We start from the raw sequence: 20,654 nt of genomic DNA, 5'->3' as shown, positions 1-20,654 counted from the left end.
AGAGGGTGGTGAGAACTGCCCAACGCATCACAGGTTCCTCACTCCCCCTCATTGCAGCTGTCCAGAGCAAGAGATGTCTGCGGAGAGCGCGCAGCATTGTCAAGGACAGCTCACACCCCACAGACTGCTTGTCCTCCTCCCCTCTGGGAGGCGCTACAGGGTTCTGCGTTCCCGGAGCAGCAGGTTCAGGAACAGCTTCATCCCTGCGGCTGTCACCCTGCCGAACTCTGCACCACAGTGATAGAAGCAGCCCCCCCCCCCCCCCCCCCCCCCCCACACACACACACACAAACCTTCTCCAGTGACTATACTTCCCCCCCCCCCCACCCTGGCTTGGACTGCCACACACCCTCATCCAACCACTGAACATTTGAACATTTGCACTACACTGTTACTTTTTTTACTACTGTATTATCCCGCCTATAGTATATTCATATTTATATATTTGTATATATTTATCTTGCTCATAGTTCTTATATCATACAATACCTGTTAATACTGTACTATTCCATATATATTTCTTACTGCTCATAGTTCTTATATCATACAATACCTGTTAATACTGTACTATTCCATATTTCTTACTGTACATATCTATTTATTTACATTCCACTTTAAATACGTACAATACTCTGCACTTTAACTGCCTTTTTGTGCACTTCTGGTTAGATGCTAAACTACATTTCGTTGTATTTGTACTTGTACTGTGAAATGACAATAAAGTTGAATCTAATCTAAACTAATCTAATCTAATTAATTGATACTCGCAAGGTTAAATGATTAATTTATTGTCAGTTTGAATATGAGAATATTTACCGAACTATTTAAACGAATTTTGATCACATATTGATCACGAGGTTTTAGTTTCAATACCTTTTATTTTTAAATATTGGATCAGATGTTGTTAAATTATCACTTATTCATTGATCAGCTGAAAATCGATCTTTTCTCCTGATGTTTATGTTTCTTGTAAAGACTAACGCCCCCTGGTGGAGGTCTGAAGCCTCACAGACTCACCCAATCAGAGAGGACGCTCTGCCTCATGTCCTTTAACTGAAAGGGGCTCCAGCCAATGGCAGTGCGCCTGCGCATCTGGCTTCGTTGTGGGGGCGGGGCAAAGCTCCGTGGGTCACAGCGGAAGAAAATGGCGGCCGTGGCTGCAGAGCCAGGAGCTGCGGCGATTTCGACAGGTTCGACGGCGGCAATGGACGACGAAGGCCCACCAGAACCGGGCCCGGGACTTCCAGTAGTCCCGCTGCAGTCTGAGGGGCCTCGGGAGTCCGGCCCGGCTGTGGAGCTGCTGGTTGTCCGTGTGGAGGATGGAGGGGATGGGGAGGAGCGCCGCCATGTAAGGCCGGAGCTCGAGCCCGCGGCGGGAAAAGCTCTGTGTGAAGACGTCGTGACGGACGAACTGATCAACAACCTCCCGAGAGACCGGGTAAGCCTGGACCGGGTCAGCCTGGACCTGGTCAGCCTGGACCGGTTCGCTCCCGGACTACCGGGGGATCCTGAGCGCAGCGGGAATGTGTCTGTCCAGGCGGTGTACCGCAGCATCCTCCCGGACCCGCAGCCCTCCGCCGTCTTCCTGCACTCCTTCCCGGCTCCGCCACCCGGCGCCGAGGCCGGACTGTCTCTGGCCGAACCCGCGGTACCGACCACCAACGTGACGACGGACCGGGCCGAGGCGGCGGGACGAGACCGGGGATACACGGTCCTTGTCCAAACGGAGCTGAGGCCGGGGCCCGCGGAGGACGCCCTGTTGGATGGTAACGCAGACCGGCTGTCGGGCCCAGTCAACCCAGACGGGCTGGACCCGGAGACCGGGTTCATTAAAAACACTGCAGGGAACGAGGAACCGCCGGGATGCGGCCTGCAGGACTCGTCCACCCCCTGTCGGTCCCCCAAGAGACGCCTGCTGACGGACAAGCAGGAGGACACCTCCCGCCTCCTGCCCGAACCCGGTCCACTCGCCTCGTTCCAGGACCTGAGTCCCGGCTCCGAGGTCCGGGTCTGCCTGGACCACGTCATCGATGACGCGCTGGTGGTGTCCTTCCGGCGGGGGGAGAAGGTCTTTTCCGGGGTGTTGATGGACGTGTCCAGAAGGTGAGAACATTTAAATATCGGGTGTTATTATTTATCATCTGAACATGACGTCATGACAGGAAACAGTCATCACACTGAATAAATTGACCAATCAATCTACTTTTAAAGAATCAATAATAGTTGTTCTGTTACTTTTAAACTCAATTAGTTTGGTCTGTATAAAAAGCAGGGGGCGCTGTAATTAGTTATTATTGTAGAAGATAAACGTTAAATCAGGGCTGCTCAAAACAATCGACTTCTGATCTTTATTCTTTATTCTTGTTTGATCGTTGGTTTGTAAAGTGACCAATCACATGATTCCACATCTTTAATGATGCTGACGAGTGAAACCATGAATCGTCTGATGTCTGAAGGTTTGTCACGTTTCAAACTAGCCAGAAGTAACTGGAACACGACCTTATCCAATCAGTGAGCAGGATCCGGTCAGCTGACTGACGAGTCCGACGGTTAACGAAGATGTTGCTCCGTGGTCGTATTAAAGTGAATAAAACATTTAATTTCATGTTTATAATTATATTGTCACTCACTACAGCTGCTGATATTTCACTTCCTGTTTCCATCAATTCATAATTGTCAAATTAATAATATGAACTAGGGTTGTGTGATATAAGGGAAACATGCGATATAGATAATGTTGTTTAATATTGCGATGACGATATGACATGCGATAAATAAACATAAACACTCCCTGACTATGGACGCACAGACCGCTCCACCGCCCGGTCACAACCCTAACCCCAGGCTGGGGCAGACACCTGGGGCCCACATATAGCTCCACTAAGTCCACTTACTGTTATTTATTTGTGAATTTGGGCTATAAAAATCAAATTGGATTGATTGACTTAGTGTGAACGTGGGTCTTTTCACACATGTTTGGACCTCATCAGCCACTCCTCCAGTGTTTTTGAATGCGTTGCTCTGAAGAAAGATTTAACTCATTAATAAAAGAATCGATCATTATGTAATGATCAGTGTTGATACCGTGGCAACAAATGTGGTTACTAGAAGTGTCCACAGTATAATTTACTGGAGGTGTAGCGAGATTTGATGGAGCCTCGTCACTGCGTCAAACCTGTTTTCAAATTCTCTGTTTTCTCTATTTTCTTATTATCTCATTCAGATCACTGTCGGATCATCATAATGGATAATCATTAGCAATATTACTCAATAACGTGAGCTCGCATATCGTTAGAAAAACAATTAAGATATTATCGTAAATGATATATATCGCACAAACCCTATTATGAACCTGACAATGTTTCAAATCCTGAATGTCGACACGTGTTGTTTAGAATCTGGAAAGTGAACACGACATCAATGCTTGATATATATCATCATGTTGTTTGTACATCCCTTGTGTTACCGCCACCTGGTGGTCTGGAGTTTAACAGCTTGGTGTAGCGTTAGTAGTTAATTCTTTGGGATAATTAATCTCCTGTTTTTTTTAGCCCAGTGAAAACAGTCTGAAGGAACAAAAAAAGGTCACGGGACCTTTGTTGGAAACGTGCCTCAGTCTCAAAAGATCAGTATAGTTTCTAATGGCGATACAAAATCAAACGTCTTTATTCAGAAGATCCTGCGAGTTGTAATGTCCACTCCAGATGGAAGTTTGAATATTAATCATTCTTGTTTTAAACCTGGTCAGCTGTGTTTTGAGTTTTTAAGGTTCTCACTCTGTTTGTGTTTTTCAGGTTTGGACCGTACGGAATCCCCATCACGGTGTTTCCAAAACGAGACGATAACAGTCGACTTCAAACATTTCTTCAGTCAAGACCTGTTACCAATGACGAGACGTCCACCAAACAGGAACAAGCCACCATTAGCCCCCCAGCCCCCCCACCCCATCACCCATGGACTGCCAAACCACCACCGTTGTTCCACGAGGGGGCCCCCTACCCTCCTCCTCTGTTCATCAGGGACACCTATAACCAGGCCTTACCTCAGCCACTGCCACGAAAGATCAAACGGCCAAAGCGGCGCTATCGCTGCGAGGAGCCAACCTCCATCATGAACGCCATCAAGCTCCGCCCCCGCCAAGTGCTCTGTGACAAGTGCAAAGGCGTGGTGGCATCAGGTGGGAACAGGGAAGCACGACGGGGCCTAGTCGATCTGAGGGGTGAGGAGGCGTCTCGGCGGCGGAGGGCAGCTGAGGGACCAATCTCCTCGGAGGTCAAGAGGCTAAGGAGTGACGACAAAGGTGGACGAATGGCCACAGACAGACGGGCATCATCAGGGATCTGTAGGTCATCATCCCCTCGTCGTGTGCTGAGGGGCGTGACATCATCTTCGTCCTCGTCATCCTCATCCGGCCCCCTCCGTTTGAAGCTGAACTCTAAGAAGGCGCTGGCCAAAGATTCTGCCAGCGATCGCTCCAAAGCGCGGCAGGTTCTTCAGAAGCTGGCGAGAAGCTCCCAGCCTCCACCACTTCGCGAGCCCAAAGACCAGAGTCAGATCCAGGATCGCACCAAGGCTGTGACCCGAGCTGCAGCCCTGCAGAACCACAACCAGAAGGTCCACTTCACCCGCCGCCTGCAGCACCTCAGCGGAACCGCTGTCAGCACCTCCCGCACCCCGCTGCCGCCCAGAATGCGACTCAAACCTCAAAGGTATCGTACAGATGATAACCAGGGTCCCCCCCCTCCCCCGCCCAAACAGGGCACTCGCTCATCGCCTCTTAAACCCGATTTAGACCCCACCCCCACATCGGACCTGGTCCCGCCTACTGCTCTGCCATTTCTTTCTCAAGCGTCCCCCTCCTCCACCTGTGCAGTCAGTGTTGTCGTGGAGACACATGAAGTCTGTACAGATCAGGGAGGAGGAAGGGGGGGAGGTGAGGGTCCTCCCCCACCCCCCCCCTCCTCCTCCTCTTTTTCGGACTCATCCCACTCAGAGTGCGGCTCCTCTGAGACCTTTGAGCCCGCGCCCACTGGAGACCCACCCTCCCTCCTCTCTCCTGCCCCCTCTCCTGCCTCGTTAGCTCCTCTTTACCCCCCGTCTTCCTCACCCATCATCCCTCCCCTTAGATCCGACAGCGAGGAGCCACAGGTTGGTGGCGGCGAGGAGGACGAGGAGGGAGGTGAACTGAAGAGGCGTCGTAAGTCTTCCACATCCTCGTCCTCGTCCTCATCTTCGTCGTCTTCCACCGTGTTCTCTAAATCTGTGTCCAAGTGTCCTCTCCCAGACGGTCGGACCGTGTGCGTAGGTGACATCGTCTGGGCAAAGATCTACGGTTTCCCTTGGTGGCCGGCTCGAGTGCTCGGCATCACGGTCGTGCGGCGTGGTGACACAGGACTGGCGGTGCGGCAGGAGGCCCGAGTTTCCTGGTTCGGCTCCCCCACCACCTCCTTCCTGCCACTTGCCCAGTTGTCCCCCTTCCTGGAGACCTTCCAGTCTCGCTTCGATAGAAAGAGGAAGGGGCCGTACCGTCGTGCCATTGCAGAGGCAGCTAGTGCAGCCAAACAGCTAACGCCTGAAGTCCGAGCCCTGCTTACGCAGTTCGAGACGTAGCATCCGATAAAACAACCCCCAACCCCCCACGCTTCTAACCCCTATTATTGCCCCACCCTCTTCAGGTAGTGGGAGAAGCCTGGATTGATTCTTGACGAACTGACGTGTTTGTTTGTGCGTAAGGGGCGGAGCCTGAGGCTAACTAGTTAGCAGAGGTGGTGGAGCCTGAGGGTAACCAGTCAGTGTTAGGTGATCAGGGGGTGGGACTTATCCATCAGGTGTTAGCATTTCCACTCGCCATCTCGTCAGCGTCATCTTTTTCTAGTTCATGAAAGAGACTGTTTGCCAAATTACTCATTAGTGATGTCAAAGTGATAGTTATGATGTCACATTCGTCATGAATCACTAAAGAGAATCACAAAATACTCATTAACAACTAAATAAGGTTCATTTAGTTACTAAGCCAAACATGGCTGTATCTAGACACTGGTGGATTGATTGAAATATTGATTAGATTATGTGATACCTGGACTTTATCAGTTCAGTGATGGCGACTCGAAACGCTGACATACCTATGTCACTTCCTGTTCCTCCTGGCTCCTGAACATTCTGTCCCAACTGAAAACTTCTTGAAGAAGAATTTGAAACAGTGTTGTTCAAACTGATACCCCAGTTCCCAAACAGGGTTCAACGACATCATCTGTTCTGTGATTGGTTCATATTATCATCTCCCACAATCCAACAGGAGCTGTACTAGGTCCCTGTTGTCCTTTGTCAGACATTGTCACTGTAGTCCTGTCTTGCACCTAGGGATGTCGGGATTAACCAATTTTATGATGACAGCGGTTTCAAAGCTGTAAACTACGATAACTATGGTGTCCTGCCTCTCGTGAGTTAGGTGATTGATGTGTGCGCCGTGCGGTGAAATCGTTTGCGAGTCACGTTTTGTGTGTGCGAGCCACTGAAACGTTAACTGAGAAGAGGGAACTGATGTAACAGCGTGGGCAATAAACTCTATCCATACACACCTCTCTCTCTCCCTCCCTCTTACCCTCTTTATACATGTAGCCGAGTGTAATTCACCTATACTGAGGTAAAGGTATGATAAGGACATGACGAATGTGCTTGAACCAGGACAATATGCTTTTTCACAACTAGCCAACACTTTGCTCCCAAAAGTAGTACAACCTCGGACGTTGACACTTAACAACAAAAGTCCCAAACAGATACACTGCTTACGAAGACAGGAAACACAAATTCACTGACCAGCCTTCCACAGTAAGGCAACTAAATAAAATAGCTTACATAAATTACTTTTAAATAGCCAAACGTTACGCGATAAAAACTGTAGATAGTAAATATTTTAGATCATTAGCTATATATTGCTTGTTGTGTGTCTTTTTCCTTCTATAGTATCGATAATCGTGAAAACTGTGAAACCGTGATATTTCCTCTGACAATAATTGTGGCACTAAAATTTCCTATCGTGACATCCCTAGTTGCACCAGGTCCCTGTAGTCAGGATTAACCCGACTTTTAGGAGAATCTTTGATCAGTTCCGGGTCGTTTGTTTAGAATTTGATCAAACTCATGGATCATCAGTTTCCTCCTCAGGAAGTTTCACAAGAAAAGATTCAGCTGCTGATGTTTATTTAAAGACTCTTATTATGAAGTTCACAGATGAGCAGACAGACGAACAGGAAGTACGCTGACTGTTAGAATGATGATGGTGAAGGTGATTTCCCCTCAGACTCGTTTTACCGTCTGTTTGCAGATCAGAGATTCTGAACAATGAAACCGATCAAAAGAAACTGTACATGTTTATTTCTGTTGTTTTAAATCTATTAATAAACTGTCAAACTTCTCTTTGCATCGTCTTCGTCATTTAAACTCTTCTTCTCTGGTGCTTTGACTGTAGGAGTAACAGCGGTGCCTTGCTCAGCAGCATGCTGGCAGCAGATTTTCTCACCTGCAAACAGTTTGGTAAAAATTTGTCCAAAGGGTTTACCACAAACATCAGCAACAAAATAATAATATCTGACGATCAATATCAACCGAGCGTGTTCAGGAACTTTTAACAATTCAGATAAAAACATTTCTTTTTAAATTTCAACTTGTGGCTAATTGGAGGGAAAGTGGATATACTGGATGGAATAAAGTAGTGAGGGATAACTAGTTAATATGAAGTGACACATTTCATTGTGTCCATGTGTCAGTGAAGTGTCAGGTTAGTATGTTCCCATGGAAACTACAGATTTCATAATTAAAAGCTCAAAGTGAAAGTTTTGCTCAGCTTTGTATATTTTTCTGCGTTTGAAGTAAATCTGCCCCTGGAGGTGAGTCGCTGAACTGCAGGATGTACTTGTTTGAACTTGTTAAAACCACGTTACGAATCATGTGAGCACGTTTTATTTAAACATGTTCTGACCTCATACTTCTCCTAGTGGACAAACATTTTATTTCACCACATTAATGTATGTTGGTGTAAAATTTGATATCGTGATTCTCGGTGAAGAGTTAAAAAAGCAAAACTGATTAACCTTGATTAGTTATTGATTATAAAGCATTTATATATATATAATCACATTAAATTATACAGGGTTCAGTTGAATGTAGCAGTGTGATGATGATTGATCATGTGATCACCTGCTGATGACATCATCAGTAACACCTGTCTCTCTCTCTCTGCAGTACGACTTTGAAGAGCTGCTGACAGATAATCCTGTGCTGTGATTGGATGAGAGGATGTAGGTGGAGTTCAAACAACCGATGAGCAATCACATGGACATTAATAATCAATAATTAATGATTAAGAGTTTATATCTATCAAGAGCATATCCATGACAACAGGTTTATATTGGTGTCAATTTTATTTTGCTGTGTACAATCAGATCATTAACGATTAGTGATCAATTAGTTAAATGATAAACTGTTTACACTCGGGCCACAATGGGAGCGTGTGTGTCTGTTGTGCATTTGTTGTGTTTTCTGTGTGTCTGTTGTGTGTCTGTTGTGCTTCAGCCGATCTTTAATTTGTGTGGTGTGGATTCCGATTGGTTGACAATGTTAACCCCGCCCTCACATGACTTTAAATAGAAATGTCAGGTTTCTGTTTTATTAAATAAAATTGTCTCTTGTGGAACAGTTCAGGTGCTAGGTGACTGTCTGAAATGTTTATGATATATTTCTTTATTTAAATATGTTTTTAAAACTTTTTAAATTCAGCCACAATTTTCTGAATCATTATTAATGTTTACATTTTGAATCTTGTATTTCTTTAGAGAAAATACATTTTTTCAGTCGACATCAATTCAGTTTTATTTTTATAGCATCAGATCATAATAAACATTATCTCATGGCTCTTTACATAGGGTTAAAAACTATAAAAAAACCAACAGTTCCCATGACGTCATTAATAAACTATTGAAATAAAAACCCAAATTCAACTTTTAGCTTTGACTTCCAACCCTAACTTTAACTCTAGTTAGGGTTGATCCAATCCGTCCATCAATCAATCATTGAGCAGATCCACTCATACACACACTTTCTTTTTATTTATTTGACCTGGTGCAAATATGTGATGATAAAACTCTTGTAATTAATGTTTAATTATTAAAGTGATATTGTTACAAACTGCAGATGATCAATGCAATAAAGAAATGCTCATGTTACACAGTTTGGTTGTTTGATTGGATTATTGATCAGTGATCTGACGTGAATATTTAACTTTCATGCATTCTAGATTGTCACTTGCGGTTTTATTAGCGTTAGTGTTGTTTATAAATAATAACATAAAGTAATCTCCCTCCCATCCCACACAGGGTCGTGGGTTCATCCCCTGAGGTGTGGCAGTGTGAGCTTCAGTAGCTTCACTGTACCTAAGGACTGAGCTCTTCTGGACAGAGGCTCCAGATGTTTGTTCTCAGCCCCTAATACTCCTCCCACCACAAGGGGGCACCACCTGATCGAACTCAGTTCAACAAACCGTGGTTCAGTGACTCAGAGTGAAATAGTTGTACAAAGCCGGTTAAGATGTTGGTCTGTTGAGTTGTGTTAACTGACTCTGAGTATTTGAGCAAGCACGTGCTCTTACACAAAGGGGGCGTGGCCGGCAGAGTGCCCGATGATTCTGAGCAGATACAAAGAAGAAGGGTTAGAGAAAGTTTAACAGTGATGATTATTGACATGTCACCGAACGTTATTAATGCATGACACTGAGGACACTTGAATTATAGTCGACACACGCACCCAGTTCCTGATAAATGATTCACAAATGGTTTCTAAAGCACAGAGGCAATTATGTCTGTGTATGATAGTGTTGTGTATTTATTTAATTCTAATATTAATTTTAGGGTAAGAGTTAGTGCTAAATTGCACAGCAGAAGTTTAAGTAATCATATGTCAACACTTTTTTTTACACAGATCTCACAAAACCCAAATCTCTATTGAACTGGGCTAAACAGGGAAACGTCCCAGATGCACGTTGTTTAATGTTTGATTCCCTCAGAATGAATCTCTAACACACATGTGTGAATCTTCTTGATCCAGCAATAAGATCTGTCTCACATGTTCACTGTCCCACAACTTCACTGTCTCACAACTTCACTGTCTCACATGTTCACATTAGCTTAAAAAAAGCCAAACTACAAGTGAAACATTTAAGTCTTGACCTATTATGTAAAGTGCCTTGTCATGGGAATTTCTCAATAGTCAAGCACAAGTCATTACAATGTCTTTCTGGAAGTTTATTCTACATCTGCAGATGGGCATCAATGTACAAGACCATGGAATGGATTTCATACAATGAGCAATGACATACAGGAAAAGCAACACTTTATACATCTCCAAGCCCCTCCTAGAGAGGAGATAAATGTTATCGATCAACCTCTTTCATGTTAAACAATAGGTGACCAATATCCTGTCACCTAATCTTTCCCAGACCTTTGGAATGTAGCATCTGTTTCTCAAGATCCCTTGAGTAGTTTACAAACACAAATCCTCTGTTCTGTTAAGTCTTTGTTTGGTGACCTCGTCAGTGAGGATGTCACATAACAGTCATGAGTGCAACCCTGACTTCTCAGGCAACATTTGTTATCTTTCGAAAACATCAATATCAATCATTGCCCTAATGAGTAAAATTTCTATCACAGCCTTGACATGTTATACATTGTGTATTATGATTTGGCGCTATACACATTTTATTTGCACAATGTGATTCACCACCTCATGTTTATAAGTAACCTGTTCGTTAATGATCATCTTTGTTTCTTGCACCACTGCACTATCGTCCTCTGGTCACAATTCCACCATAACCGTATCGTAGTTAAATGTTTATTGTCCACTCGACTGCTTTGTGCAGTTTAACTCTATTTGCAGATAGTACTTGTGTTTATTTTGCTATTTTTTGTAGTCTGTTGCTAATGGTGTGTGTCTGTGTAAACACACTGAGCGCAGTTTCATTGGAGTCAAATTCTTAGTACATGTACATATAGATGGAAAATTAAGCTGATTCTGAATAACTCTCAGTGTGTTGCCATGGCAAAAGTGTTTAACAACAATTCACACATTCGTAACATATTATCAGCCGTGTCTAAATGGTATTCAGACCAAACTTCAGCTGGATGTGGTCAACCTGCGGGGGCAGGGGGCGGCAGCCATGCAGCTCTTGAAGCGCTGAACGATGAACTGAAAGAATCATTTTTCATATGATGAACGTTTAGGTTTTTTAAATCATCATTGTATCAGGCTATCATGTGAAATACCAGATGCGTGTGTGTGTGTGTTTGTGTGATGCCCCCCCCCCCTCTTAGAGCCACACGCAGTGAGATCATAGCTCGTTCTCTTAAAGCAGCCGCTCAGTGACTCTGTAGAAGTGAAACACTGAGTTCCTCTGGTCTCAGCTGCTCTGGGATCAGATCAGAAGCTGCAGCTGGTTTGTACCGAGCTGAAGTTTCTGTGTCCTCCTCCACTCGGCTCTCACTGGAACTAACACACACTCATCACTGGTTCTCAGGACCTGATCAGGAAGTCACTGGGTGCTGGTTTGATTCCTCAGTTTATCAGACTCATTGAAACATCATGAAAAGGACTCGTCCACATGTTGGACACGAGTCGCTCACACTCAGGACTCAGAGTTAAAACGAGACCTGATCCGACTCCATCGGTTCAGAACCAGACACACGACCGGACGTCACATGAATCCTCCAGATAAACAGGAACTTGGAACAAGAACCAGTACATTTTTAAACCGTGAACTTAGTTGAAATAAAACAAAATTAACTGTGAACTTGTTCATTATAAATGTGAACTGGCATAACACTGAGTAATACTATATTTAAAACTATATAAGCTGTTTCATTGAATATTTTTTTTGCGGCTCCAGACAATTTTATTTGCTGGAAGAGGGGGCCAATTGGGCTCTTCTGGTAGTAAAGGTTCCCGACCCCTGTGCTAGGAAGAGTACAACACGTTTATTGTTGCCAGTAGGGGGTGCTATGGCTGTGATTGAATATTGGCACCCAAATGTGTTTAGGCTCAGATTTTTACCAAACGTGAAGTTTGGTGCAGATTGAATAATGTCCACAGAAGTTACAACAACTCGCTGTTTCGAAATTCGACGCCATGACAAGGACACGCCCTCTGAGTCAGTTGGACACGCCAGTGCACAAAAACCAATCGACATATACATTTCTCAGAAATCAGAATTTTGTGCAAAGCTCAGGAAAAAGTTAAACATGTTTACAAATATGAGATTCATTACAAAATAATTCATTATTTTCGTGGTCAACTTGTCGTCTCTGCACGTGTGAAACTTACATCATGAACCTCAGTGATAATCCAATAATCAATAATCACTGAACCTGTTGCATCAGTGGAAGTGACACACCTGAACAGGCGAGATGTCCCTGTCCCATGGAGACACCTCTTTTGTGTGAGTGTGTTAATAATCTTGTTAATCTTTCTGGACTTTCACCTCAAACACCAACCCCCCCCCCCCCCCCCCCCCACTCTCTCACTCTCTCTGTGTCTCTTCAGTTTTCGGTGCTCGATCGTCCAGGAGTTAAACAGCGACAGGTGAAATGGAAACCGATCAGAAGGTAAACTGATCATTGATTATTGACTGAATTATTTTTCTGCTGATATCTACTCATTGGTGATTTGAAGGACAGGTTACAGTTTCACTCCTGTGGTCACTAAGGGGAGACTCCGGTCCAGGGGCCCCAGAACTTCATGGGCCATAAATATTCACAGCTAATGTTCAACATCCAGGAACGTCCTGTTTGTCCAGACCAGAAGTATTACACTTGATTTAAACTGCAGCATAGATTCAGCTTCTGTCTGAGTGAGGTGAAGGAACCAGAAGTGTTTCATATCTGAAGTAGGACCAGGACGTTGTGGGAAATCCTGCTGGTGGAAGGAATGACGTTTTTTAAGGAGATGGATGAAGTGTTCTTTGCCAGTACAGACCAGAAACAGCTAATTAAAGCTCAGGTTGGTGAAACTGCAAAAGCTACAGGTAGGCAACACTTAAAAAAAAGCATACAACCCCTCCTGTGGGCCCTCCCATCAAAGCCACCCCCCCAAAAAACATAACCAACATAAAGCAACAGTTGAATTGTTGAAAATGTGTCTCTGCTAACTAGTGGTGGTTGGTGATAAACTGTATGAGGGGGTGCAGTGTTGGGGGGGAGACAAACAAACTGAAGCCAGACTCAACTAAAACAACACAACAGACAATGTGTCCTGTAGCCTGCATCGAGCTGCTGAGCAACGCTAAGCCTGCCGCAAAAACACTCACTGTGTCTCAGTGACTGTGGAAACTCTCATGCTGCTTGTATTGTTCAGAGAGATGTTTCAGGTCTCGCACCACGTCGTTGTCCACAGTTCCTCCGTGCCGACACTTTGAAACAGCAGACAGGTGAAGCAGTAAAAAACAATAACACCACATCCAGTTATCACGTCTGTTTCTCAGAACAAGAGCAGGAGAAAGTGTAAAGTCATCTTCATCACTTGCTGCTGAATCTGTAAATCAGGTCAGACCAAGATCCTTTATCCTCCTAATAATTAAATTATATTTTACATTAACCCAGCACCAGATTCAGACTCTCACTCAGAGAGAGACTCTTCTTCCGTTAAAAAGATTTTCACCTTTCCTAAAAGTGACGTCTGATTAGTTAAAGACTCGAACTGTTAAAGAGAAACTGATGGAAAACAGCAGCACTGGTGTTTACAGGTGAGTCTGGGGCCTATAAACAAAGCAAGTTCAACATACCGAGGATATCTTAACTGAACCTAACCAACACAAAGCTGGTTATAAACCTCATAAATCAACCCAGGCTTGGCTAACCCTAACGCTAACCCGTTTACACTTATTCTCAGTGTGTGTCTGACAGTGTGAGTCTTTCAGGTGAAACCCTGGTGGCCTCAAGCTCAGCTGCAGGAAAGAGAACACAGATAAACTCTAAAGAAGGAAGTAGATTATCATATCTTTACAATAGAGCAGGTAGAACACTGTGATTCTATTTCTACTGTATATCGATATCAGTACACACATGTACAATGAGGTTTGAAAGTCAGAAGCTCAATGAACATAAGTAGAAAACCATAAAGAACAATAGAAACTAGAGAAAAGACTAATGTGTAGAATGTAGATGGAGTTTCATCAGCCACAGTGAGCAGGTGGAGCAGCTGCAGTCGGTGGTACCGTGAGCACTTTGCTCCTACGGGTCCGGTTGGTTCTGTTCGGTTCCTCTGAGGAGAATCTAGATCTTTCAGAAGCTCCTCAGAGGAGCTCAGAGGATCCTGTGGGTCTCTGAAGACCCTGGTCCTCCTCAGAGACTCCAACAACCAGCTCCACGGATCCTCTAAGAACATGATGTCATGGTTCAAAGGAGGTGACTGGTCAGGGGGCGGAGCTTCAGACTGTTTGATCTCTTATCTCCAACTTCACCTGGAGCAGGTGGTTGAGTTACCATGGTGATTCACCTGATGACAAGGCAACGAGCTTCATAGAACAGAGAACTGTGAAATAAACCTGAAGTCACCTGATGACCACAAATCCTGCTTCCTGGTTCAGGCCTGGCTGTGTTCAGTTGTGTTCATTTGTGTTCATTTGTGTTCAGTTGTGTTAATTTGTGTTCAGTTGTGTTCAGGTGAGTTCATGTGAGTTCTGGTGAATGCATGTGTATTTAAGTGAGTTTGTTTGGGTTCAGGTGTGTTTAGGTATTTCTGTTTCAAAACATGCGACCAAATGTGTTGAATTATGTTTTTGTAATAACAGGTTTGTGTGTCCTTCTGTCCAATCAGAGTTGTGATCACCTGGCAGAAAGTCAGAGTCAGACATTCAACAGGCTTAACAAGCCAATGAGAGAAGACCAAAACATTTCGCCGGCAGTGGGAACAAAGGAGGCGGGATCTGACATGATTTACACCATCGAGGACGTTCCACCTTGGTACCTGTGTGTTTTACTGGGACTCCAGGTAAGACTGGGACCAAACACTGAACAATGACAGGTCAGTGAGATGTTGATGATGCCACCGGACCTCTGCTCTGATCTGTCTTCAGCATTACCTGACATGCTTCAGCGGCACAGTGGCAGTTCCGTTTCTCCTGGCAGAGGCCATGTGTGTGGGTCGAGACCAGAACACCATCAGTCAGCTGATTGGAACCATTTTCACCACGGTCGGAATCACGACCCTGATCCAGACCACAGTGGGAGTCAGGTGAGTCAGAGCGAGACAGATGAGTCAGAGCGAGTCAGAGCGAGTCAGAGTGTCACAGTGTGTGTGTGTGTGTGTGTGTATTTGTGTGTGTTTGTGTGTGTGTGTGTGTGTAGACTTCCTCTGTTTCAGGCAAGTGCGTTTGCTTTCCTGATTCCTGCTCAGGGGATCCTCAGTCTGGATCGCTGGAGGTGTCCCAGTGAGGGTGAGACATGTTCTCTACCTGTCTGTCTCTGTAATTCAATTCAGCTTTATTTGTATAGCATCAGATCATAATAAAAATGATCTCAAGGCACTTTACATATTAAGACCTTTAAATGATAGAGAAACCAACAGTTTCCACAATGAGCAGCTCTGACGACTGTGAGAAGAAACTCTTTAACTGGAAGAAAGAATCAGAATCAATGTGGGCTGAGAATAGAGAGAGAGAGACTTTGGATGGAAATAAAACAAAGTTATTTACATTATTACATTTCATTTAGCTGACACTTTTATCCAAAGCGACTTACAATAAGTAATTGTAGTTAAATCAATAAATGTGGGAGAAGAGAGACAGAAAGATGGGGAGACGTGCTCAGTGAATGACGGGAGTTCCCGCTCAGGACTCACCTGATCCAGATCTATAGGTTCTATCAAAGCTGAAGGTTCTACCTCCTGTTCTACTCTGACAGACTCTAGAACCACAAGGGAACCTGTGGTTTGGGAGCGAAGGGTTCTATTGGGACAGGACAGTGTTATGAGCTCTTTGATATATGAAGGGTTTGATTGTTAAGAGTTTTCAATGTGAGGAGCAGGATCTTGATATTCAGATTTTACAGGAAACCAATAAAGAGAAGCTAAGAGGAGGAATATGATAACTAATAATATTAATCATTTGTTGTATCTGCAGAGGAGATTTATGGGAACTGGAGCCTTCCACTGAACACTGAACACATTTGGCAGCCGCGCATTAGAGAGGTATATGATGCCATCTCTTCTACCTGGAGGTCGGGTGGGGGTCATTTTCAGAGGGACACGGCTCATGTGATCAAGTGTGTTTCCTGTTTCAGATCCAGGGGGCGATCATCGTGTCCAGTGTGCTGGAGCTCATCATCGGTCTGTGTGGGCTGCCGGGGTTACTGCTGGAGTTCATTGGTCCTCTAACCATCACACCAACTGTCTCACTGATTGGCCTGTCTGTCTTTACCACTGCTGGAGACAGAGCTGGTTCTCACTGGGGCCTGTCAGCGCTGTGAGACACATTTCTGTCTGTCTGTCATCCTGTCTGTCCACCTGTTTGACCGACTGTCTGTCCACCTGTTTGACCGACTGTCTGTCCACCTGTCTGACCGACTGTCTGTCCACCTGTTTGACCGACTGTCTCTCTGTTTCAGGTGCATCTTTCTCATCGTGTTGTTTTCTCAGTACCTAAGAACGACATCATTTCCTGTTCCTGTTTACAGCCGTAAGAAAGGTCTGACGTCAACAAGAGTCCAGATCTTCAAGATGTTTCCTGTAAATAACACACACACACGCACGCACACACACACGCACACACACACTCAAACAAACACATAACTTCCTCCTAATGTAAATGATGATTAAGACAACAACCGTTAAAACAAATTAAAACTTTTATATCCGTGTAAGTGATGATGATCAATCAAATTGATTGATCATAGCGAGGTGATAATAAACCATGAAGCCTAAAAGCAGTCGGTGGAAACATCGCCCCCCCGATGTCGCCTCCCTCTTGATTCTTCCTCAGGTTGCTTCAGTGTGTGATGGAGGAAGTTGAACAGTCTGTGTTAGGGTTGTGTTATTGTGTTATTGTGTTTCAGATCATTCTGGCCATCATGCTGGTTTGGCTCGTCTGTTACATTCTCACTCTGACCGACCTGTTGCCTAGCGACCCCGATCAGTACGGACACAAAGCTCGGACCGACGCCCGCGGTGACATCATGACCTCCGCCCCCTGGTTCAGGGTACCCTACCCCTGTGAGTCAGCCAATCACAGGCCTCAAACCTTTTAGATATGATGGAGGTCATTAAAGGTCATTTAAACTCAAAGGCCTTACAGGTCTCAGTCAGATGATGATGATGATGATGATGGTCTCTGATAGGTCAATGGGGGTTGCCAGTGGTCACGGTAGCTGGGGTGTTGGGGATGCTAAGTGCGACGATGGCAGGAATCGTGGAGTCGATTGGAGATTATTACGCCTGCGCCCGTCTCGCTGGAGCCACGCCTCCTCCGGTCCACGCCATCAACAGGTGAGACAGGAAGTCAAAAGGAAGTAAGATTACCTGCAAATCACCCACAGCGCCCCCCAGCTGCTGTGTGACAGTGTTTGTGTTTCAGGGGAATCTTCATTGAGGGACTTTCTTGTATTATTGCTGGTCTGTTGGGAACAGGAAATGGCTCCACTTCCTCAAGTCCAAATATAGGCGTTCTAGGCATCACCAAGGTAACCGAGACCATGTACACATGAATGGGTTCATTTGTTTGGTAGAAACCGGTCCTAGACCTAGTGTTATGGACCAGATCATAGACTGTGATTAAAGATGGATGACATGACAGATCCCAAATCATCTGGATCGCCCCCTGGTGGCTGGTTGCAGTATAGGTCATAAACTCCTCCTCCTCCATGTTAGCAGATGGGTCATGAACCAAACTAAAACATCCAAGTAGACGTTAAATAAATGTTTATTAAAGTGTTTCTGATCAGTTGAGGGCTGCGACGTCATGATTGACAGCTGAGACTGACTCAGGATTGGTCAAGTGTGTGTATGGGCGGGACCTTGATAACATGGCTCTACTCCACAATCACTACTGCCCAGACTCTGACTGCAAATATATGATCATTTTTATAGTCAATGATCATGGATGGTGAATAGGCCTCAATTGACGTTTTGGATGTTTGAATCGTTGACCCGGTGTGCAGGTGGGCAGCAGGCGGGTGGTGCAGTATGGAGCAGGCATCATGCTCCTGTTGGGATCAGTCGGGAAGTTCACAGCTCTGTTTGCGTCTCTGCCGGATCCGATTCTTGGAGGGATGTTCTGCACACTGTTCGGTGAGTCGCCATCAAAGCTCACACGCTTTCATACAGGTGTGTTGATGATGTCACATTAATCCAGGTGAGTCTCCACAGTCTCCATTGTGCTGCTCATTGTGGGAACTGTTGGGTATCTCGGTAAAAAAACAAATAATGTCTTGACCTTCCATATAAAGCGCCTTGAGATAATGTATATTATGATTTGATGCTATACAGATGAAAATGAATTAAATTGAATTGAATTGATGTCACAATAATCCAGGTGTGTTTCTCAGGTATGATCACAGCTATCGGTCTGTCGAACCTGCAGCTGGTGGATTTAAACTCGTCCAGAAATCTGTTTGTTCTCGGATTCTCAATGTTCTTTGGCTTGATGCTGCCGAATTACCTGGACGCACACCCCAACGCCATCCACACAGGTGAGACCTACGTGATGTAGATCAGTTGTGTGTTTGGATCTACATGAGGTAGATCAGTTGTGTGTTTGGATCTACATGATGTAGATCACTTCTGTATGTTCAGGTCTTGCGGAGCTGGATCAGATTTTGACGGTTCTTTTATCCACTGAGATGTTCGTTGGAGGTTTTTTGGCTTTTTGTCTTGACAACACAATACCTGGTAAAACACACACAACTCTATACACTGACTAATCATATGTTTTACACAAACCAATAATTATTTACAGTTACATGTTGTGTTGTGTCCGTCGTGCCCGTTTGTGTGTGGGTTTCTTCTTTTGGTGTCTTCAGGTACCAGAGAGGAGCGAGGTTTAGTTGAGTGGAGATCTTCCTGTTCCTCTTCCTGTTCTTCTTATGATCTTCCTCTGGGGATGGGGGTCATCAGGAAGATCCACTGGCTCCAGCGATTTCCCATCAGCCCCTCCTTCACAGGCTTCAGGGCGTCTGATGATCCATCGACAGCTGAGGAGGAGGAGGAGCAAACCACAACCAGAGAGAAGGCAGCTGACGTCCAGCTGTCCAGCACCAAGGTGTGACTGTGATGTCATCAATCACACCTGCCAGATGGACAGGAAGTACGAACCCTGTGTGATGTCAGCGTGATGTCACATCTCGTTAAATAGATGATTATAACGTATTTTAAAAAGTATGAAGCAGTTACCATGGAAACACCCCTTAACATTGTTTCTGTTGTTTACTTTCACACATCAAATGAAACCTTGATAATAAAGGTTGTTTTACATAATATTAATATTTGTACTATTATGAGTGCGTGATGACACTATAAAAAAATCTAAATTAAAACATGATAGGATCAGAAAAATTGCACAAATCATTTTTACCATCACGTGTTTAATGACGTGCATTAATAATGTTAGTGAATCTGAAATTATTGGGTTAGGTTAAAATACAAAAAAATTAAAATAAACAATGATTCTGTAATAATGATTACTCTGTTTTGTACATTATTCGTTTATATTTTATGTTTTGTTTTCTATCAAATTCAAATGTGAAGTACACTGTTTGAATGTGTGAACAAAATTCTATTCATGAAATGTTTTATATAAAAAAGTTGTTTTGACTGAAATAAAACTAATTTAACTGTTAGATTAACTGTATAATATTGATGTGAATGTATTTTACCTCATGGGAAAACATATGATTAAATATCCTAATAATTATAACAACAACTACAAAATTTCTTTGTCAGTGTTAGTTTATCACAGGGTTAATCCGGGTTTAACACTTGCCCTTAAACGAATGTGTGTTTGGGTCAGTTGCTACTGAGTTAGGTTTAACCCGGGTTAACCTAAACTGTGAGTCTTCAGTTCATCAACTGACTGTTGATTATGTGATATTTAACATTGTGACAACGCGGTTTTGTCTGAGAAACAAATGTGAAGCTGTTGAATTTATTCTTGTACATTTTTTATAAAAATATGTTGAATATTCACAATAACATGAGAGAAAATCAAATAAGGTTATTTCACTTCATCTGCTCGTCACTTCAGTACTGGTTGTATCATCGATCAATTATCAAACAAACAATCAATCATCAAATCAACAAACAAAGAAAAATGTGAAGTAAAATAAAATCATTGTGAACTCACTGTGTGAAGTGCCTTGAGATAATGTTTGTTTGCTTTTATACATAATAATAAATAATCTATACTGTTTTATATGTTACAGGTACGTCTATCTATCTAACTATGTAAACAGATAGATATCATGGGGACGTGTGCGTGTGAAGGGGGACGGGGAAGCAGTGGGCGGCGTACAGGGTCGGCTGGAACCTCATCACTGAGAGGACGGCGCCATTGACACTGCTCGTCTGTAGAATAGTGGGGGTGGGGTTTATCACGGTGGGGGCGGGGTTGAAACAACACATGGGGG

General features: G+C 44.2%; 2 protein-coding genes across 2 annotated transcripts; both read left to right on the top strand.

Moving 5' to 3' along the window:
* Positions 1–1,138: 1,138 nt before the first annotated feature.
* Positions 1,139–9,225, top strand: pwwp2a (PWWP domain containing 2A). The gene is made up of 2 exons (XM_053440789.1): positions 1,139–2,103; positions 3,795–9,225. The coding sequence occupies exons 1-2, from the start codon at positions 1,145–1,147 to the stop codon at positions 5,608–5,610; spliced, it is 2,775 nt and encodes a 924-aa protein (XP_053296764.1). The 5' UTR covers positions 1,139–1,144; the 3' UTR covers positions 5,611–9,225.
* Positions 9,226–12,579: 3,354 nt separating this feature from the next.
* slc23a1 (solute carrier family 23 member 1) lies at positions 12,580–20,320 on the top strand. The gene is made up of 14 exons (XM_053440788.1): positions 12,580–12,647; positions 14,857–15,030; positions 15,116–15,273; positions 15,387–15,475; positions 16,160–16,227; positions 16,320–16,501; positions 16,644–16,764; positions 17,091–17,247; positions 17,373–17,520; positions 17,609–17,714; positions 18,192–18,321; positions 18,579–18,722; positions 18,826–18,921; positions 19,053–20,320. The coding sequence occupies exons 1-14, from the start codon at positions 12,630–12,632 to the stop codon at positions 19,295–19,297; spliced, it is 1,836 nt and encodes a 611-aa protein (XP_053296763.1). The 5' UTR covers positions 12,580–12,629; the 3' UTR covers positions 19,298–20,320.
* The last annotated feature ends 334 nt before the right edge of the window (positions 20,321–20,654 follow it).

The sequence above is a fragment of the Pleuronectes platessa genome, chromosome 15, assembly GCF_947347685.1.
Source record: "Pleuronectes platessa chromosome 15, fPlePla1.1, whole genome shotgun sequence".
NCBI lineage: Eukaryota > Metazoa > Chordata > Actinopteri > Pleuronectiformes > Pleuronectidae > Pleuronectes > Pleuronectes platessa.
Note: the sequence above shows the minus strand (reverse complement) of the source record. Positions and strands in the feature narration are given on the sequence as shown.